The following is a 23,684-nucleotide window of genomic DNA, read 5'->3' as shown; positions in this document are numbered from 1 at the left end:
GGAATGGCTGAATAAGTTATGGTTTATAAATGTAATAAATAGGATATGATTGTTCTATAAGTAATGATCAGCAGGCTGATTTCAGAAAGGCTTGGAGAGACTTATATGAACTGATGCTAAATAAAGTGAGTAGAACCAAAAGAACCTTGTACACAGTAATAAGATTATGTGATGATGAACTGTGATGAGCTTGACTTTTTTTCAACAATGGGGTGATTCAGGGCAATTCCAATAGATTTGTGATGGAGAGACCCATCTGCATCCAGAGAAAGATTACAGGGACTGAATGTGAAGTACAATATAGTATTTCCACATTTTTTCTTTTTCTTGTTGTTGTTTGTTTGCTTGTTTTTTTCTTTCTCATTTCTTACCTTTTGATCTGATTTTTCTTGTACAGTGTGATAAATGTGGAAATGTTTAGAAGGACTGCAGAACCTTATTGGATTATTTGCTATTTAGGGGAGAGGGGAGGAACGGAAAAGAGAAAAATTTGGAACATGAGGTTTTAGAAGAGTGAATATTGAAAACTATCTTTGCATGTATTTTGAAAATAAAAAGCTATTATTATTTTTTAAATGGCATAAACAGTTTCAAAACAGAAATTATAAGCTTTCTTTTTATCTTTGGAAGACATCATAAATCTATAGAAAATTTAGGAGAATTTATTTTAAGTTTCTATGACCCTCTCTTCCCCCTCTGAGTGATTTGAGAGAACAAATGATATGCATTTGGAAAATGGCTAAGCAGGTTTGGGCATTTAATCTGTAGCCATGGAACAAAGAAAAACAAAATGATTTATAGATGTATCCAGCCCTTGAACCTCACTGCAGTGGCATCATGAGCTAAACAGTTACAGGTAGATTTAGTGGAAGTAGAAAAATGGGCCAAATGGAAGGAAATCTGTATTTGACCATATTAATGTAAATAAAGAAATCTATATGATTTTTGAAATCTGATTTGTTAGCTCTAGGTGCTGTTACAAATGTTAAAGAATATATACTAAAAGGATATACACAACACATTTCTAACAAATTCTCCCTCTACAGACTATATGTGTATGTGTATGTATATGTGTGTATATACATACATACATATACATATATATAAACACAAATATATACATATATCACAATCATACTTGTTTCTTCATCTATTTTTCTATATATTAAATATATGTATGTGTATATGTAAAACTATATATGTAACTATACAAATTCATATATACATATAACTACATATATAACTATGTATGTATGTATGTGAGTCTATATGTATGAACAAATAGATAGTGTTAGTTCTTCAGTAATGAAGGCTTGAGTTCAAATTCAACTTCATATACTTCCTGGCTAGTCAACTTGATCCTGGTTAAGGCCTCTGTCTGCCTCCATTTCCTTACCTGTAAAATGGGGATAATAACAGTATCTATCTACTAGAGTTATGGTGAAAATTAAATCAAGTGACATTTCTAAAGTGTTTTTCAAAACCTATAAATTTCAGTTATTATTATTAATACTAATAATACTAACTACAATGTTCTCTAAGACCATATATTGAAAAGAAGATAACTGAGTTGTACTGGTAGGAGAATTTCTTCTCACTGGGAATTTAATTTTATAGCTAATTAAATTTATTTCATCATTTACATGCTAATGAAATAATATATCTGGTTTTACTCACATATATTTATATATGTGTATGCATATATACATGTATACACATATCTATATCAATGATTTATCTACTATCCATTTATCCATTCTTTGATCAAATAAAAACAAAACTTAAGAGCTGAGACAATTTGAGAAAAGGAAAAAGAAATAAAGATGTTGAAAGCTCATTTGTTATGCATCAGTCATTCTATCCAGGATCAGTGAAGAGACAAGTTATTCTGATCTGCTAGTATCCTTTGCATGATACCTCATAAGTAGGTGATCGGTAAATGCTTTTCACTATTGATGAAAATATGGCAACAATTATATGTCATTTAAAGCCCCCAAAGTGCTATAGGGGAAAAATTAATTTCATCCATATATTAGGTGAGGAAATTCCTCTTCTTCATTCTCCCCTTCCCCAATGCCAATTGATAGCTTATCTATACTTTAGAGACTTAGAAAGTTTTCTGGACACTAAGTGATTATGTGACTTACTTGCTCTTGGTCATAGCTAGCATTCATTTGAGGTCAGACTTGAAGTCACATCTTCCTGATTCCAAAGCCCCACTCTTGGTAGCCATCATACTATGTTTAATATCCCTGATAGTTTTAATTCAATATAAAAAATATCCTTCAATTATTATAATAGCTATAATTTTTCTATCTTATTTTCATTTAAAAATCATGTAAATTTTGTCTATAGATGGTAAAATTTTTAAATAAATTTAAAAAATTCTAGTCTTTGATTGCTGCATTCCTTCCAAACATATTGATAGTCCCCTTACCCTATTTGTGTTTTCTGTAAGACAAAGGAATGTAAGAGTGTAGGTATATGGGCCCCCTCCCCTGATCAAAGGAATGCCTCCTTTTCCCTCTGCCGTCGCACTTGAACTATGAAAACCATGTGTGAGATGAGGCATCATGTAACACTCATTATTTGCACAGATGGGAGAAGAAAATCATTTAAACTTCTGATCTAGAAAGAAACGGAAATTTAGGTCACAAGTGTTGACAAGTCAATGATCCATAAAGTCAGCCTTTAAAAAGTTGTAAATCCTTCATGATTTTCTGATTCATTTGTATTGTTTTTTAAAAATCACATTTTCATATAATTAGTTCCTCTTGTAAAAAAGGATAATTTCAAATGACTATGTCAAAAAGTCCTTATGCATAATTTATAATACTAAGCAGACTTACCTCATGACAGCCTGAATTAATTTCAGAAAGCTCATGTCCTGGTTTTTTACAAATAAAGGAAATTTTTTCTTCACAGTTTTTAACTTTCCACCAACCCTCCTAGAGAAAATAAAAATGCAAAATGTATTACTTAACACTTTTATAGTTATAAAACTCCTTTCCAACTCTAATCTATGATCTTATTTACATAAGCTTTAAGTTTTGTAAAGAACTTTCCTTATAACTATTCCTTGACAAGTAATACATATATGGTCATATTTGAATTTGTATTTAAATTTCATAGAGGTAATGTTCCTAGAAATGACACAAAAGTAAAAAAATGTTAGTATTAGTTTACTGAACCTATGGAAAATAGAGGTTTGAGTTTCAATGATCACCAAACACTATAATCTTTTGCTAGAGATTACTGAAAATACACTTTGCTGCATATAATTCTTTATTATAAAACAGTAATCTGATAATATGTACATTTCCTTTTTGAAAAAAAAAATTTTTTGGTTAAATTTCCAGATTGCTTCCCTCCTCTTTAATTAGGAAATAGATGGCTATTATTTGCCATAAAGACAGATAGATGGATAGACAGATGATAGATACTATGTATGTGTGTATGTATGTGTGAGTACACATACACTCAGAATAGCTTAGTCATCCAAAGTTATTCTTTGAATAGTGGGCAGTTACAGTATACAACAGTATTTCCATGGGTAAGCAAAACTGTTCATCATTTCTTATAGTAGAGTGTATTCCACCACAATCATATACCACAACTTATTCAGCCATTTCCCAGTTAATGGGTGTTCCTTGAATTGCCAGTTCTTTGCTACCACAAAGAGAGCTGCTATAAATGTTTTAGAACATGTAGATTCTTTTCCTTTTTCACTGTTTCCCTTTGGGGAAACAATTCTAATAGTGGTATTGCTGGGTCAAAGGGTATACAGTTTTATAACTCTGAGCAGATTGTTCTCTAAAATGGTTGGATCAGTTCAAAGTTCCTCCAAGTGTATTAATATATGCACCAATTTCTCCATATCCCCTTCAACATCTGTCATTTTTCCCTTCTATCCTTTTAGTCACTCTGATAGGTATGAGATGATATAGCCAAGCTGCTTTATCTAGCATTTCTCTAATCAATAATGATTTAGAGCATTTTTTCATGTAACCCTTTATAACTCTGATTTCCTCCAAAAACTGACTGTTCAAATCTTTTGACAATTTATCAACTGGAGAATAACCTATATTCTATAAATTTGAAAAAAATCTTTATAGGAAATATGATACTTTTATCTGAGAAATTGTAACAGTTTTCTGTTCTCCTAATCTTGACTACATTGGTTTTACTTGTTTAAAAAAATACCCAAAAAACCCTTTAATTTAACATTATCAAAATTATACATCTTATTTTTATAAGATGTATAATTTTGATAATGTTAGCTCATAGTCCTACCTTTTCTTTATTAATAAATTATTCTTCTATCCATAATGTTTCTTGTTCTTCTGATTTACTTATGATATCTCTCTTTAAAATATATCCATTTTGATAAATGGCATAAAATATTGTCCATGACAAGATTACTATAATCATTTATTACTGTGTATATGTATATACACACTTTGTTCTGCTGATCCACCTTTCTATTTTTTAGTCAGTACCAGTTCATTTTGATAATTATCATCTAACAATAGTTTAAGATCTTATAGTACTAAACCAGTTTCCTTTACTTATTCCCATTAATTCTTTTAATATTCTTGAATTTTTGATCTTCTTAATGAATTTTATTATTTTTCTAACTCAGTAAAATAACATTTTGGTAATTTAATTGGGTTGGCATTGAATAAGTAGATTAGGTCGAACTATCATTTTTATTTAATTGACTCTGCCCACTCATGAATAAAGAACATTTCTCCACTGTGAAACCAAATTCCTAGTTAAGAAGGCATTCTATATACTACAACTCACACCCTTTCAATGACCCACATTATATTAAAGAAACTGAAATTAATTTTAAATGTTCAATCATTTTCATTTGTGTCTGACTCTTTGTGACCCCTTGGGGTCTTCTTGGCAAAGATATTGAAATGGTTTGCCACTTCCTTCTCTAGCTCATTTTACAGATTAGGAAACTGAGGCAACAGGTTTAAGTGATTTGCCCAGGGTCACACAGCTAGTAATCTGAAGCCAGATTTGAACTCATGAAGATGAGTCTTCCTGATTCCAAGCCCAGTGTTCTATCCATTGGGGCGCATCTGCCCTCCTCCCCTTACCACCTTCCCTATTATTGTAGAAGGCAACATTCTCTTCCAGTCCCTCAGATTTGCAGCCTAGGTTCCCTAAATGCTTCTATATAAATTGATATGTCAGGTAATTTCACTCTCTAGGAGAAAGGGTTTAAAGAGTTCTCTCTTAAAATGGGAAGACATCTGACTATAAGCTTGGGGACTCTCTCTCTCTAGCAAGTTTACTGGAACATTCTACTCTAAGGGGAAGGATATAAAGTCCCTTCATATAAACCAAAGATAGCAATAAGTCAATAATTGTAATTAAGATTAGTATCTTCCCTCTGATATTATCTCCAATTTAGATAGTGCCTAATTTTCATGTATGTAGTGGTTTACCAAATTATTGGTAATTTAGTGGATGGGAGTAGGACATGCAACACCTAAGGATATCTCTTTTACATTCATTGTTCCCAACATCCAGCTGACTTTTAAGGATCAGATAAGTTTAAAGTATGAGAATTTAAAGTGAGAAAAGAAAAAAAAATAAACTCTGTGAAAGTTGAGATTGTGTCATTCATTTGTAACTTATTGTTGGCTTATAGTAGGCATTTTCTAAATGCTACTGGAAAAGTAAACTCCTTGACAGCAGGCATTGTTTTTTTGTTTTTTGTTTTTTTTTTCCTTTCTTAGTATCCTAAGGGCTTAGTCCAGTGTACTGCTGATGCCTTAAATTGACTTAAAGGAATCATATTCTCTTTGTCTCTTCCTATTTTATCTCCCCACATGATTAAAAAAAAAAAAAACAACAACTATGGGCTTGCTGAGTGCTTTCTTATTACATGATTTAATTAAAGCTAAAGTACAATTCCTGAGAAAGGTACCTTATAATGAGATTTCATATTCTTTATGATGAGTATTATTTTACAAAATCTTTACAGTTATTTGTCAGTGTAATTTCCACTACATTGGATGCAAATGCCAAAATAGTTTAAGATTAAAGGATTTGCCCAAGTCAGAGTTAAAAGTGGCTGAGATAGGAGTTGACCTTGAGTTTTCTCGATTCCAAATTCAGCATTCTAATCACTGTACCACTGAGGCATGTAGGATATTTTTGAAAACAATGTATTGAATTTATTGAGTACAAAAAAATAATAAAACAAGAAATAAATCCCCAAAATAAATCCAAACAACCCCAGCTATATGAAAGAGATTCATGGATTAATATTCAATCCTCTTTTTACATTTTTTTTTGCATATGGAAATATGGTGTTGTTTGTTTGTTTTTTGGTATCTAATTTCAGAATAAAATCCAGAGAAAATCATTGCTGATTAATTGAACCTAGAGACAACTAAGTGGCACAGTGAATAGAGGGACCAGTCCTGGAGTCAGAAAGATTTCAGACACTAGTTTTGTGGCTTTAAGTCACCTAACCCTGTTTGCCTCAGTTTCCTTATCTGTAAAATGAGCTGGAGAAGTTAATACCCCAATCTCAACTTATTTAGGACTGGAATTGAGTGAAAGCAAGGAACATTTCTCCACTTTCCTAAAGTAAAGCAGCAAGGAAGGGGTCCACTGAAGGGCAAATCACTCCAGTATCCATCATTTCCATCATTCCAGATGAAATTGTTGATGTGTCCATCAGTCAAAATTAAGAAACTCAAAGTTGTAATTTCAGTAGCAGCCAGCAGGTGGAGGACTGACTGCTCTGTCTACTACGTAGCCTTTCCTCTTTTGACATCCAATCCACTTCTCAGGCATAAATTTAGGCATCTCTCATGACTAAGTACTCTGTTAATTATAAAGCCACCTGAATTTTACTTCTTAGAAACAGGCAAATTATTGTGTTTATTCATTTCATAATTAGCATTTTGCCAGAAAAAATGAACCATGAATAATAATAAAGCACAATTACAGCACTATAGGAAGAAAACAAATTCATCAAATACTTAATGTTTATGGCTCAGAGCTAGGTGCCAGAAGGGGAAGTTCATATTAAAATGAATAATAAAGCCCTGCTTTCAGAAAGCTTTTACTCTAGCAAATGAAATAGATATGCTGGGAAATGTTTAGTTTAAGATCTCTGTTTTTAAAAATGACATAATTTAAAGTTTAATCTGCATTATTATTTTCCCATTACTTTCTTAATTCTAGATAATCAACAAAACAATAAATCAAACTCTGATTTGTATTTTTGTTTCCTCCAGTATAAAAAATGTTCATGCTGCAAATTTAACAATTGTCTCCCAACACCCCATTGGACCTAGCTCCTCCTAGATAGAGTGTCATTGGCTCTACTAAATTCAATTCAACAGACATACTAAGTATAGGACAGTGCTAGGTGTGGGGACAGAAACTAAAAAGATAAAAAACAATAGGGCTTTCCCTCATGGAGCTTAAAAATCTAATATAGGATAATACTAGTGAACTTGAGAGTACCTTTTCCTGTTTTGTGTTGTTATTGAGGTAATTGGGGTTAAGTGACTTGCCAGAGTCACACAGCTAGTGTCTGATTCTGGATTTGAATTTGGGTCTTCCTGACTCCCAGGCCAGTATTCTATCCTAACTGTCCATACTTCTTATTTAAAAATAAAACTAGTTAGTATTGGGCTCCTTACTATGCTTCAAACAAGATATTCTATTTCCCAACTCTACGTATTTTCATACATATCTAGAATTCTCTCTCCCCCCCCCCCCCCCGCATCTGCATTTTCTGGCTTTATTGAAGTCTCAGCCAATATATTATTCTTTTCAAATCCCCCTAAATGTTAGTATCCATATTTACCATAGACAACAAGGTTTTTACCTGTTGCTTATCTCATTAAAATGTGAATCCCTTTAGAACAAGGATTGCTTTTACTTTTCTTTGAAGTACTCATAACATCAAATCTGGTATGCAGTATTTAATTTAATAAATGCTTATACATTGATTGCTGTTTGCTTGTCTACAAATAGACTTCAGAGAAAACCCCACGACTATCATAGAGACTATAAATGTCATTGAGAAGTATAGTTATTTTAATTTATCAAACACCAATGAAAAAAATCACTGACAAACAAACATGTAAATTCTGGGTATGTGGCATGACCTATCAGAGATAGAACCATAGTTTCTCTGAATTGGAAGTAAATTCAGAGTTTATTGCCTGAACAGGAATCTCGTTTAAAGCATATCTAGATAAAATTCTCCAGTATTGGGAGAACTAATTCCTTGAGGTACCCTAGGCTACTTCTGTATAGCTATAATTGTTAGGAAATTTTTCCTCATCTAGAACCAAATATACCTTTTTGCAATTTGTACCCACCATTGATTAAGGACACAGCTAATTCTTACACATGTAAGATGTCCAGTAGACACATCTAAAACAGAGCTCCTTATTTTTTTTCCCCAAACTCCTTCTCCTTTTTGTTGTTGTTTAGATATTTCAGTTGTGTCTGATTCTTCATTATCCCATTGAGGGGTCTTCTTGGCAAAGATACTGGAATGGTTTGCCATTTCCTTCTCCAGCTCATTTTACAGATAAGCTAGAGTGACTTACCTAGAGTCACACAGAGAGTGTCTGATGCTGGATTTGAACTCATGAAAATGAGTCTTCCTGATTCCAAGTCCAGGGCTCTAGCCATTGAGCTGCCTATCTGCTTACCTTCCTTCCCCTTAAAATCTTTCCTTGTAGTGTAGAAGGCAATATCTTCCTTTAGTCCCTCACTATTAATTCCTCATGATTTCCAATTCCCATATTCAATCCATTCCCAAGGTCTGTCTATTTTACCTTTGCAATATCTCTCATACTCTCCATTCTTTCTTCTGACACATCTACCATTTTGAAGCAGGCTTTCATCACCAGAACTATTGCATGCAATAGCCTGCCAGTGGATCTGCTTGCCTCTCTCACCACTCCAATCCATCTTCCATTCAGCCACTAAAGGTAATTTTCCTCAAGCCCTTCTATTTTTCCAGCATTCTTACGTCCCTGACATGTAATCTTGTGACTTCATTCTTGTTGTTACACAAACAAGACACTCCATTTCTTGGCCCACAAGTTTGGAATGTTCTCCCTTTTCATCTCTGCCCTTTGGTCTCCTTTAAGTTTCAACTGATACTATCTGAAAAACCTACAAAGTCCTCCATGAGCTCAGGCAAAGTGAAATGTACTATGTACATAATAATAGTAAAGCTGTGGGATGTTCAGTTGTGAATGACTTTGCTATTCTCAGCAATACAATGATCTAAAACTACTCTGCAAGGACTTATGATGACAAATGCTATCCATACCCGGAAAAAGAACTGATTGTGTCTGAATACAGATTGAAGCATACTTTTTTTAACCTTGTTTTTTTTTTTTTAAAGCAGGGAGTGGAGATGTATGTTTTCTTTTGTAACATGACTTTTATGGAATGTTTTGCACAATTTCACATAGGCCTCAATGGGGAAAAGGAAAAGAAAGGGGAGAATCTGGAATCCACAATTTTAAAAACAAATATAAAACATTTGTTTCACAGGTAAGAGAGGAAATAAAAACATATTAAAACATTAAAAAAAAAGAACAAAACCTCTTTAAGGGAAGGGACTGTTTCAATTTTATCTATCTATCTTCATTGTTTCATGATATTAATAGCACCATTTTACAGATCAGGAAACTGAAGCATACAGAGTTTTAATGACTCGATCAGGCTCTCACAGCATGTAAATGCCTGAGGTGATATTTGAACTTGTTTTCTTGTCTGAAAGTCCAGTACTTTCTCCACTGTGCTGCCTTAATTGAGAGAATGTACAGAAAAGTGTTTTGTAAATGGTAAAGTGCTGTACAAATAAGAAGTATGATAATCATTATTGTCTTCAAGTATTTGAATAATCATCATGTATAAACAGTCAATAAACATTAAGCACCTACTATGTGGTAGGCACTGTACCTAATACTGGTGATCCAAAGAAAGAGAAGACAGGGGACTTTGAGGAATTCACAATCTAATTGGGAGATGACAAACAAATATATACAAATAAATTATATAGGATAAATAGGAAGTAATTAACAGAAGGAAAACACTATAATTATGAAGTATTAGGAAAGGTTTCTGTAGAAAGTAGGATTTCATGATTTTATTTCACAAAAGTTCTAATGTGAAAAGAGAGACAGTGTAATGGAAAAGAGCCCTGTATGTGAAGACAAAAATATAGGCAATTATATTTATACAGAAGAGGAAGAGTGGGTAGAGATATAGAGAGGAGAGACATAGTGTTACTGACCTCAGAGTCTGGTAGAATTGGATTCAATTCCCACTCCTGACACAAAGAGGCTGGGTGACTCTAGATAAATCACTTCTCACAAGATTCAGAGGCTTTAACTTGTAACATTCTGAACTGGTAGAGGAAATTTCCTCACATGAAACTTAACCTTTTCCAATGAAATCACAGTTCTAGTTCCAATTTCTAATGCTTAGACCTCTATGCTAATCCTCACAAAGTCAAATAAAAATAACTAGTATAATTATGTGACACTTTAAGGTTTGTAAAACTATGCAAATATGTCATTTTATCAAAATATTATTGCTCATATGTTATGGAGTTATAAGTTTTAGTCAGAAAGTTGAATAATTTACAGAGCTAGGACTTGAGACTAGAACTTTAGCTTTCAAATATAGGGACTCTTCCACTTCACCATACTATCTATCCTTTCATATTTGTCCCTTTGTGATAAAGCCTCAGAAAAGTATTCTTAACCTGGATATTTTCTACTATATGGATTTCAGAGCACACACTCTCCCCCATGCCAATTGCATTTTTGTTTCCTTTGTAGTCCTTTATTTATTTTATGCATTTGAAAACATTATTCTGAGGAAGGTTCAAAGGCTTTACCAGACTGCTGAAGGAATTCATGACACAGAAAATTAAGAACCCCTAAGTTAGAAGTTTCATTTAAAGCTACAAGCAATCTTAACTTAATAGCACCAAATTAAACTAAACCCAAAGCATGAAGTGTCTAATCTTAATGACTGTAAGTGACCATTGTAGCAACAGATGTATCCCTGCATGGCCATGTCCAATCATTTTGGACTACTGCCCATTCAGAAACCTAAATCTGGATTTCTTCTTTGTTGATGATAACCTTTCTCTTTGTTCTCACATAGTACCCTTTGACGATCTTTTCTAATAAGCTTGTTCCATATTACATAATTTCAAGAGTTTGAAATTTCATCAGTGTAGGTATTCCTTTCATCAATACAGATGGCAACCTTTCTATTCCTTTAATTATAAACAGTCCCTGAGGGAGTTTGGAGGTGCAAAATTCATTACTCTGAGACAATACTCAGGGATGAGTCTTTCTGAACTAAGCAAAGTTCCTCTCCTCTCTCAGTGAACTATAGATGTATGGCATATCACTCAGCTATAATTTGATGGCTTTTCCATATTGTTAATAATTGCCAACACTAAGTGGACATAGCCTTTGGGAATCTGGGGCACCTCCATATTATGATAAATCTTCAGAATATTAATCCCAGTGGCATAGTGGATATGAGTCTAGCTTTGGAGTCAAGTAGATTTGAGTTTAAATTGTCCTTTCACTACTCTTCAACTATGTGACTCTGGTCAAGTCACTTATTTTCTCAGACTGAGTTTCCTCATCTATAAAATGGGGATAATAGTACTTATCTCACAGGTAAATAGTACCTGAAAAGTGGTTAGGAAATCTCTCTTTAAGTTGTTATTTGACATGTGGATGGCTATTGAAATGAGGAGGGAAAGGCCAGCCCATGTAAACACTGAACCCGATGAGGCTTCATGGATGTTAAGCACACACAAGACAGATATGGATTAGAAAACTTTCCAGGGGGAAGCTAGGTGGCACAGTGGATAGAGTACCAGCCCTGAATTCAGGAGGACCTGAGTTCAAATCTGGTCTCAGACACTTAACACTTCCTAGCTATGTGATCCTGGACAAGTCACTTAACCCCAGCCTCAGGGGGAAAAACAAACAAACAAACAAAACTTTCCACTAGGATTATGGAGGATTTTCCCCAGAATCCATAGCTGAATTGTTATAGATAATAGATTTTTTTTTTTTTTTTTTTGTCAAGAAGGTACAATTTTGTTTACCATTGGTCATGTATGAAGACAAAGGAAACTCCATCTTGGTTATTAATTTATTTTTTCTCCTCTTTGACTTTGATATTAGGATGAGGGATAAAGGAAGAAAGAACTTTTGAGAGTGTACCCCTATAAAGATCTTTAAAGATGTCATCCTTCTCTTGTTACACTGCAAGGAGAATGATGATGAACATAGAAAAGGATGGGCAAGAATTCAATTGGGGCTAATCCTAATGATTGGACATAACTTAATTATACTTTATTAAGTTTATTTCCCTTTATAGACAATGAAGTTTAGTTTAAATGTTGATTGAATGAATTCCTTATGGAGCCACACAGATGAGGAAAAAGGGATTGGCATCTAGAGGATGGGACCCACAAGTTAAGAAAGCTACAAATTATTACTGGAACATTTGCACCCCTATATAGGAACCTGGAACACTAGGAGGTACATAAGGTTGGGAAGACTTGGACGGCCGGAGCTGCTCATACATGCATGAAGTGAGCTAGCATCTCAAACTTGGAAACTTAGTTCTCATTCATACATACTTGAGGGAGCTGGCACAGCTTCAGCTCAAACCGTCATCTTGTGGCTTTCCACAAACGGCACCCTAAGCTGCTGCTCTAGCTCCTTGTTCTAATGTTCAATTAAATAGTATCCTTTAAAGGGAGTAAATGTTTTATGTAGAACTTCAAATAAGTCACAATTTCTTGGAACCTCAGTTCTCTCCTCTGTAAATTAAAGGGTTGCATCAAATGACCTCTAAAATTCCTTGAAGCTCTAAATCTATGATCTATAGTAGCTGCCACATGATTGCTCTCCTCCCCAGTGTATCACTATAATTACATATACATACATACACATATACATAAATATATATCCATATCTCTATGGGGTACAGGGAAGACTAGCACCTCTGGAGAGATGGCTTGCTGAGTCTTTTTCAGGATTGCTCATCCACCTTTGATGTCCACTTGTCACCTACCTCTTACCAGTGACTCCAAAAAAACCATAGCATTTCCAATGGCCAAAACAGCTTGATAGGTGGGCTGAAGCCAGGGGACACTTTGAATTTATTCAGACATGAAAAATATCATGATCATCCACTGATGACTCAGGAAAAGAAAATGAGGCTGATTACTCTGCAACTCTGACTCATTTAAATACAATTTATGCACAAGTCACCCGTGATGTGATTAGTCCTCTGGAAGCCAGGATTCTTCTGAATATTTGTGTACATTCATGGCTTCCATTTTATCTTTTTCAAGAGGATATAAATTGGACTAGAAGAGCTTTAAGGTCTACATCTGGGATCTTGTGGCATTCCATTGACCTACCACAATATCTGGGAAAAAAGTCAGAAATCCAACAGAGATAGCATCTCTCATTGATAGAGAACACCAAGGAATTATGGTTAAGTCATAAACAGTTTGTTCATTCTTAATACTCTACTGATTATAAAACAATCTCCTCTTATCACATAACAGAAAGTTATCACCTTAATATTTTTCTCCAGACTGAATTTCAAAAACTGTTATATTTCTTCTTTCTTACTGATTTCAACATCTTTTCTTTTTAAGATCTCTCTTCATCTTTCCAATGTATAAAATAAATATTTCTTGAGCACCTATGTGCCTAGCAAGAGGTCCTGGTATACACAAAGAGGTGAGATGATAGCTCACAGTGTTAACATATCCAATAGAAATCTTTTCTTAGTATTGTTCTTCCACTTACATTTTGGAAAGTTTCTTCTATTCCCATATCACAACTACCTCAAAGATAATTCATGCTCATTTTATACACCTTGTTCTCTCTTTCCCACCTGTATTAAGTTCTAACACTTTTATTTTTCTCCATAAGACCATTTGATTGGAGTCAGAGGACATAAATTCAAATTTCACTTCTGATACTATGGTAAATTGTACAAGTCTCTTAATGTCCCTGGGAATCTATTTCCTCTTTTGTAAAAAGAGGAAGTTGTATTGGATAGCTTCTGCAGTCTCTCACACTGATGATCCAATAATAAAGAGGTTATTTATCTGGGCAATAAAAGCTTATTTCTGAAAAAATATTTTATAACTATATTTCAATATGATTGACTTCCTTTGTAATTTTATGTGTTTTGTGCATTTAAGAATATGATTATGAAAAGGCATCTCATCAGATCTTTTCATCAAAAGCATCCATGACCCAAACAGGTTAAAAATTCTTATAACAGAATGATCTTTGTTACTGTGATATGGGTTTCATGATCTGTACATCTCCTATAAATATACATTCTTGTTAGGATTACCAGGTGAGATTTGACCAGATTACCAGATTTGAGTTGACACAAAAGATCTCCTTCCAGAGAGCGATCAGCAGCTTCTGGAGACAACAGCATGCTACACATTCTTATTAATATCTTTTCATCATCAGATACCTTACTTTAATGTCTCTTACAGTATGACCAAGGTCAGTCACTTAAACTCTGTAAGCCTCAGATTCTGGCTAGACTAAATAATCTCTAAAAATCATATTCTCAGATCTCACTCTTTCAAATATGCTGTTGTCAAAATAATATTTTATCTCCATAATTCTGATCATAAAATGCTATCAAGATCTCATTTGAGTTTCCTTGACAATCAAGTAAAAGATCAGGATTATCATAAATATATAAACTCACACCAAGTGCCTGAAAATATCACTACAACTCTGATTTAGAAAGGTGTAGGCTTGTCCTGTAAACAGGGTGAGAATACAAATTGAATAAGGCTGCCAGCCTAGATATTTTTGAGACTACTTGTAATATGAAGAAAAATTTCTGAATAGAGAAATAGTCATTTGGGGTCAGGGGCAGGGTTTCTTATGAAATTCCATGGGTGTAGTACATGTAGTTTGCTTTTTAAAAAAATGTTGCTTCATTTTTAATCTATGGAATAAAACAAGCATTTCCAAAACACAGAATAATTTAAAAAAGATGATTGCACATGAAACTGCATGTCTACTAGGTACAACTTAGTATTTTAAAAATATTTAATAAAGCTATCATCTAATAGTCTATTTTTTTCATTTTTTTCCCTTCCTGCTCTAGAAAAAGCTATCATCTGTATGAGGATGTATTCTGATGGAAATGGATATCTTCAACATAGAGAAGAGCTAATCCAATTCTAATTGATCAATGATGGACAGAATCAGCTACATCCCGAAAGGGAACACTGGGAAATGAGTGTAAACTGTGAGCATTTTTTGTTTTTCTCCCCAGATTATTTTTACCTTCCGAATCCAATTCTTCCTTTGCAACAACAACAAAATTCGGTTCTGCACATATATATTGTATGTAGGATATATTATAACATATTTAATATGTATGGGAATGCCTGCCATCTAGGGGAGGGGGTAGAGGGAAGGAGGGGAAAAATTCGGAACAGAAGGGAGTAAAAGGGATAATGTTGTAAAAAATTACCTATGCATATGTACTGTCAAAAAAGTTATAATTATAAAATTAATTAAAAAATAGAAAAAGCTATCATTAGACCAAAAAGTATGAGCAAATCAATAACCCTTTGGGTATAATTCCAAATTGTTCTTCAAAATGGCTGGATAAGTTCACAATTGCACTGAGTTAGTGTCCAAACATACCCTCCAATTTTTGGCATTTTCTCCTTCAATTATTTTAGGTGATCTAATAATTGCAAAATGATAACTCAATGTTGTTTTAAGTTGCATTTCTCTAGTTAATAATAATTTAGAGTGTTTTATATGAATATAAATTGTATTGATTTCATTATCTAAAAGCTGCTGTTCATATCCTTTAACCATTTATCAAGTGGGGAAAGACATATTCTAGTAGATTTTATAAAATTCTTTATCTATTTGAGATATGAAACTTTTATCTGAGAAATTGTCTATAAAAGTTTTATCCCAATTTTACAATTGGCTATCAATGGCAGTCATGGATCTCAGGAGTCCTGACATACAGAGTTCATAGAGTCCCTATCACCCTAAAAATAACAGTATCCCAGGGAACCAACTTAACCTTAACCATCTTAGTGATGAGGGGGGAACTTACAGATTGCTGAGCTGAAACACAGAATTGGCTGCTGTTGAGAAAAATATTGGGCTGTTGGGTGTGCCAGTTAGTAAAAGTGACTGATGAGCCATTGGACCATTCAAAGAAAACTGGGATCCTTTGGCTACTCATTCCAATCCATGTTTCAGATACATTTTCTGCAAGAGATCATAAGAGATTGTTGCTTAAATCTGTATTATTTGAAAAAGAAGATCACTACTTTGACTATTTAATAAAAAGTTTCTTTTTGATTATAAAGTATCCATGTGAACTAGCTTAACTCTTTTCAAAAAGCTTAGAAAACAACAACTTTGTTTTATGTTCTAATCTGTGGTAAGAGATACAAGCTTAAAAAAAGATTTGGAAATCTGAAGATTTGAAACAGCATATGAGCTAGAGTCACTACAAAGTTTAAAGGAAGTCACCTCCTTAGAAATTTGTGTTAACTTCCTCAAATCTAAACAAAGGAAGAAAAATGACATCTAAAGAAAAGTTATGAAAGAAGAACAAGAGAAACTAGATTGACTAAGATGAATAACACCTCTGGAGTCAGGAAGAAGTCCATCCTCATCATCACATTCAATCATCATTATCTTATTATCATCATCAGTATCATTTAACTTCAACTTAATAAACAATAAGATTTACTGCTTGGATTGTATGCATAGTATCAGTAAATTAAAAGTTTGGTGCTGTTTTACTGTTTGTAAATTTTTCATTTCAGAGTTTGATTCTTTAAAATTAAAGTTGTAAAATAACATAGAATGCCACACTTGGTGTCATATTTTTAAACTTATTGTGTCTATCACTTTATCTGCCTAAAATATGTGTCTTACATTTTTCTTCTGAACATAAATTTTGTGAAAATGCTGTGATTTTCTATCACTAAATATATTCTGAAAATAGTATCTCAAGTATATCAAGATCAATTTTAAAATAAATGGATTTATTTTCTATTGCACTAATAAAATATATTTTCTGCTACATTCTGGGTATATAGTTTAGCAGCAATGAGGAAAAAAAAAAGCAAACCAAGCAACTTTAAAGACTCACCATCTCTAAGAAGTGTTATGAAAAACTCCACCTCTGCTAATGAAGCTATGTTGATCAGTTCACTGTTACTGGACTGACAAGAATGCAGGGCAGTCTTCCAGGGTTTTCTTTCTTTCTGAAGCTGGTAACAATTGTGATTATAAGGATTCCAGCCTGGCTCACAGTGGGTAGGGTAATATTTCCAAGTATCTTTTTAATTTTAAAGATATGAAACAAAAACATTCATAATCAAAAATAATACTATTATATTTTAAAATGAACAGTGATATTGTCTTTTTATTTTTATTTTTTATGTGATAATTTTCTGAAAATTAAAAATCTTTGATATGAGATAATGACAAGATGATAAAATGCCAAAAGCAAAAGAGAATTCAGATCAACAACTAGTCTTGGAACCCTAACTAGGTTCAGTCTAATTTCTGGTATGTACTGGTTGTGTACTGATGAATCACTTGATTTCTCAGGATTCTGGGAATTCTCTAAGACTATAAATTGCAGAAATTGCTTTAATCTAAATTGAGTAGGATTTCCCTCACCAGGGAGTTCTCTATACAAGTGAAATCCCAGGTTCTCTTTTGTCACAGCTACCTGGTTTGGTACATAGTAAAAGGGACCTACTTCTGACCTCACAGAGCTCTTAGTTTTGTGCCACAATTTTGTGTATTATAGTTGTCCAAGTTTGTGTTTTATGCCCCTCCTAAGCTTCAAGAAGTTGGCAACCATATTTTATCAAAGATTTTTAAATCTGCCAGTACCTACAGCAAATATTAGGCATTTTAAAATGCCAGCTGTGTGCACTCAGTAATATTTGATAAGTGTTTATTGAATATTGACTGACAATAATTTAGTGATTTAATGCCCATTTTATAAAAGGAAGGAGGGAAGGAGGAAAACAAAGAAGAAAACAAGAGAATTCTATGTGAATTTTAGCAAATTATTGAAGCGTTGAAAGAATCTCTCTATAGACATGACTAATTGACTCATTACTCTTTTCTAAATTGTGTAAGAACTTCAGAAATGGATATTTAGAGGAAAATAAAAATGAAAATATTAACTATGTTTACTTCTTCAATAAGAGAAAACCTTTACAACTGACAATCTAGATTAGAATGTGAAAAACTGAGTTTCTCCTAGCTATGATGAATCAGTCTATCAGCATTTATTAAGAACATAATATGAAAGAGGTACAGTGCTAAGCTCTGGAGATACAAAGAAAGGCAAAAGATAGCCCCTGCCCTCAAGGAGTTCACAATCTAATGGAGAAGACAAAAAGCAAACACCTATTCAAGATAAACAGGAAGTGATAAATAGAGGGAAGACCCTAGAATTAACAGGAATTGGGAAAAGCTTCCTTTAGAAAATAAGATTTTAGTTGGGACTTGTAGGAAGTTAGGGAAGCAGAAATGAAGAGAGAGAGCATTCCAGGCACTGGAGACAGCTAGAGATAATACCCTAAGCCTAGAGATTGTTTATGAATTAGAACATGAATTGAGAAAAGAACATGTTGATGTGATGGGAAGGTAAGAGAGGTTATGAAAGGTTTTGAATACCAAACAGAGAATTTTGTATTTAATTTTATGAGTTAAATTCTAGGATTTGTTTAAATTCTATGATTTTAATGATAAGAGAAAACATTTGGTCTTTTTTCTTCACCCTTTTGACTAAATGCAGATTTCTAATGCCCATCATAAACGAGGAGCTAGTTCTTAAAAAGAAAATTAATTGGGCTAAAGACTCGTTACCAAAAGTTGTAGATTTTTTTCTTCATTGGGCTTATCAATGATGTGTGGAATACAGCAGAAAATCACTGAAGTACAGAGTTGTGTAAAACTTGCTTGTGATTTAGTCAATTTCCAAAGGGATCCTGAATGAAATTTAGTAGATTTAGATGAGGAATAGGTGTTGTGTGTTCTAGTGCTCAAAGAATGAGAATTCCAATGAGAAAAACAGAAGGGGAAATGTTTGATATGGTAAAGTTATCTTGTCTTGGGTTTTTGTTGCTGATTTTTAAAAAGTAATATCCTGAATATATATGTAGAATTCAAGATTCCTTTGCAATAGTGGAAATTGTTTGGATTTATATATTTTATTGGAAAAATGTAAATTAACATTAACAAAGTGTGAATTATGTATTATCAACAGATGGATGGAGGTATTTAATTATGTTGACATGGGTATTAAACAATTTATAAGACTAATTAACATAATAAAGATACTTACCAAATATTTTATATTCAGTATGGTTCACATATTTTTTACATACATAAGGCAACCCTGATTCACATTCATGAGTTCGCCAGGACTGTGTCATCAAAGAATTAAATGTTCCACAGTGATGTTCAAGAAATGGATCAAATTTTACATCTGAAAAAACAACACCTCTTTAAGTCCCCCAAGAAAATAAAATTATTTACTCTAAAGCTTGTTCTTGGCATTCATTTATAAGGTTTCAACTTAACAAGGATCTTAGAGGTCATCTAGTCTAAACCCTGATTTTATAGGTTTATAAATTAAGACTCAGATGTGTTGAGTAACTTCCTCAATATCGCGCACATTAGTGAGTGGTAGACGTGGTATATCAACTGATACTACATCCAATTCTATTTCTCCTATATCATGTTGTTTATGCTGATTAGTGTGACTCTTTAAAAAATCCTACATGACCTGTTAGAATCATTAATAGTATCTTGAAAAGTAATGATTTGGAAGAGAAAAACAGTTGTGATCTGCCAAATATCACATGAATTCCCAAGGTAAAGAACACGAATATGTCTCCTTGCCCCCAAAATAGATCTCAGGCAGGACTCAAGTAATTTTTGCTCCCATGAGAGAAAAGTACTTGTCCTAGCCAACCAGCCAGCCAGATCTTTTACTTTAATAATAAATAACACTTACTATTAAACCTTTGAGTTGATATTGTAGTATAGCTAAAAGCTACAATAAGTACCTGGACTCCAGTTTAGGTAGGTGAGCGGAGTTCCATCTGACCACTGCCAGCCAGCAGTTGCATCCAGTTGATTCAGACCTATCCACACATCAACTGCTTTAGTACTTAAATGTTCTGGAATGAACAGAGTGAATGGAATCACAGGTTTGAAAAAAAAATTACCTTTCTTATTTTTCAGGACTTATGAGCCCTGGTGTTTTTGAACTATATCTAATACAAAATAGCAGCTTTCTGGTTATACATTATCACAGCCATAGCTACATAATCTTCTTGGAGACTCTTACTATTTCACTGAGAGCAATACTTGAGTTAAAATGTATCTTTCCCCATCATCTAGAACTTTAAAATTTTTGTAACAATCTAGTATATGGAACGGTAGAAAACAAAAAGTATATGAGGTGTTCTATGATTATACTCTCATTTTCTTTCTTTTAAAAATTAATGTTTTATTACAAATTTTGCTTTATATAACACATGTTATAATCATTTCCTAACATAATCCTCTTCCCTAACTCTAATACACACATTAAACCATAATCCAATAATATCCAAAGTTAAATAACCTAACCTAAGCTAGCTCCACAGTCACCTGGGAGGATTTTGCATTTGGTGGTTTAAAAGTTGAAGGAAGAAAGAAGGAAAAGAAAGGGATTATCAATGCATAGCCTTTAAAATATATGTATATATATTTTCTTTTTGTATTTCACTTATGAATGATATAAGGGATTCTTAATGAAAAAGCTCCCTTTAACAATACAAATCAGTAATTTCTCTGCAACTTATGGACATAAGCAGTCATATTAGATCCTGAAGTTAAGTTGTTTGTACAGGGTCACAGAATTAGTATGTGTCAGAAGTAGCGTCTGAACTTCTACAAACATTTCCTAAGTGCTTATTATGTGGCAGGCACTGTTCTTGACACTGAGGATGTAAGAATATAAATGAGAGAGCACTTGTTCTTATAAGGAGAGATGATGTATGGATTTGTAAGTAAATATATATTATATATATATATACATATATATATGTATACACAATTGAAGAAATACAATGTGATCTAGGGAAAGAGGACACTAGCAATGGAAGGAAGGGCAGCATCAAGAAAAGCTTTATGTAGAAAGTGGTGCTTAAGCTGAAAAAGAAAAGGCAGGAGGGGAAGGGAAGAAGGACAGAAAGAGACAGAGTTAGAAAATCCCTTTGAAGTTCTGAGCACAAGGAGGAGGATATTGTCTACTGAATGCTGTGGTTCTGAGGATAAAAGACTTGAGACTGATTTTGGGTGCTGTTGTGCATATATGGTGGCTTATAATATCCCCTTCCCCAAATACATACTATCTCAAAAGATTTCTGGCTAATCTCAAAGTTCATTTGTGTAGTTGGTGTCCCATGATTTATATTCAACCCTCTCTCTAAATTCTGAACTTTTTAAAAAAGTGTTTTATTTTCAAAACATATGCACAGATAATTTTTCAACATTTATCCTTGCATAGCCTTGTGTTTCAGATTTTCCCCTTCTCCCCACCTCCTCCCCTAGATGGCAAACAATCCAATATATGTTATACCTGTTAAAATATATGTTAAATCCAATATGTGTAAATATATTTATACAATTCTCCTGCTGCACAAGAAAAATCAGATCAAAAAGTAAATGAATAAAAAAACAAAATGCAAGTGAACAACAAAAAGAGTGAGAATGTTATGTTTTGATCCACTTCCCTCTCTCTGTTTCCAAAGACCTCTCTCTCTGGGTATAGGTGGCTCTCTTTGTCATAAGATTATGGAGCTGGCCTGGATCATCTCATTGTAGGAAGAAATCACATTCATCAGAATTGATCGTCCTATAATATTGATATTGCCATGTACAATGATCTCCTGGTTTAACTCATTTCACTCAGCATCAGTTCACATAAGTCTCTCCAAGTCTCTCTGAAATCATCCTGCTGTTTCTTATAGAACAATAAACCTCATGAAGCCTAGGAATTTTCCAGTGTTTCTTGAAGTTCAGTTGAGGCCTAGGGAATTATCTTGATGAAGGAGGAAACCTTAAAAAGCCTGCTAGGTTGGTACTGCATTCCTCCTTCCAAGATATTCCTTGGGCTAATTCTATTTAGTAAACAAGATAGTACCAAGGAAAGGAACAGAACTAAGAGAAGTCCACACCTATTTGTATTTTTTTCAATAAGTGAATGTATAACATTCACATACCAATACCATAACTCTAACTGATAAGCATCCATTCAGTTTCTAATTTCTTGCCACCCTGAAAAGGGCTAAATTCTGAACTCTGATTTGTATTCCTTATGTGATTTACCTGAGCCTTCTCTCCTCTCCCTAGTATTCTAAGTCTGGGATCTTACTTGCATTCCTCTCAGACACAGGACCTGTCATGTCTCTGGATCCATAGTGCCTGCCTTTTCTTTCTCTGCCTTGACTAACTTCTGGAGATAACCTCCAGCCTCTCTGATTTAGAGAATCTATAAAGGCACCCCTTCTTGCTAAGTGAACTCTTAGAGGTCCTGATCCTTGTTCTTATTGGCCAGACTGATTCTATTGCCCAAGTGTCAGAGGGAATGAACCCAAATGATCTAGGATTGAAACCTGGAACTGTTCTGACTGCAGGCAAATCATTAAACCTCGGTGCCTCAATTTTTTAATCTAGACAATGAAGGGGTCGAGCTAGATTTTAAGGTTCCTTTCAAATCTATATCTATGATCCTATGTTATCACAGACTCTTTAAAGAGAATCATACATCTAAAAATTCAATGTACAGACCACCCAAAGCTTCTTCTAAGATACAAAAATGTCACTTTAGATAAAAACAGGTGCCACAAATATCTAATTTATCAAACTGTGAAGTCTCTGTTTCAACTTGATAATTGAACATTCGGTGTTGCTTTGTATATTCACTTCAAAGTGACATTTGAAGAATCAAACTGATTTAGACAAAATCCAACATACTATTAAAACAGTGTTGAGGAATATTTATTATTTTTGGTTGATCTGTGATGCTTTTCACCTCTCAGAGAAAATAATAATGGTTAACAAAAATTTTCAAATGTGACTCTCTCTCCTTTAGTTTTTGATGCATGCAAATAACACTTGAAATTAGGATAGCAAAGAGCACTTGTTTCTAGAAAAACAGACTAAAATTAGGCAATGCATAAATCAGCACAAGCTGGTAGCATAGAGATTAACCAAATGTAGCCTGGGTATGGATCAAGGGCAAAAGTGCCTTAGCTAAGACAAAGATAGATATTGAGACAGAGAAGACTGATCCACAGAATGAGAGGCAACTACAGGGAGAAACTATCTAGGATTTTAGACAGCTCCCCTTGGAGAAGTTCTGACAATGTTCTAATTCAGTTTGAAGGCTTTTATTCTCAGAATCCAAGGTTCATTTTCATCCTTGGGGTCAGATCTCCTGAGGATTCTTCTTTCTTCTGCCATAATTATAACTCTGACAGGCAGGTTAACCCCAAAGAC

General features: G+C 33.6%; 1 protein-coding gene across 1 annotated transcript in view; it reads right to left on the bottom strand.

Annotated features, from left to right (window-relative positions):
* PLA2R1 (phospholipase A2 receptor 1) overlaps positions 1-23,684 on the bottom strand; it is a 178,670-nt gene that overhangs the window by 77,054 nt on the left and 77,932 nt on the right. Inside the window, exons 5-9 of the mRNA XM_074303317.1 lie at positions 20,201-20,314; positions 19,474-19,617; positions 17,254-17,442; positions 16,201-16,358; positions 2,850-2,948 (exon numbers count right to left, since the gene is read on the bottom strand). Coding sequence (XP_074159418.1) covers positions 2,850-2,948; positions 16,201-16,358; positions 17,254-17,442; positions 19,474-19,617; positions 20,201-20,314 — 704 coding nt within the window. The remainder of the gene's footprint in view (positions 1-2,849; positions 2,949-16,200; positions 16,359-17,253; positions 17,443-19,473; positions 19,618-20,200; positions 20,315-23,684) is intronic.

Source organism: Sminthopsis crassicaudata, chromosome 3, assembly GCF_048593235.1.
Source record: "Sminthopsis crassicaudata isolate SCR6 chromosome 3, ASM4859323v1, whole genome shotgun sequence".
Taxonomy (NCBI): domain Eukaryota; kingdom Metazoa; phylum Chordata; class Mammalia; order Dasyuromorphia; family Dasyuridae; genus Sminthopsis; species Sminthopsis crassicaudata.
The sequence above is the reverse complement of the archived record's forward strand: the minus strand, read 5'-3'. Positions and strand labels throughout refer to the sequence as shown.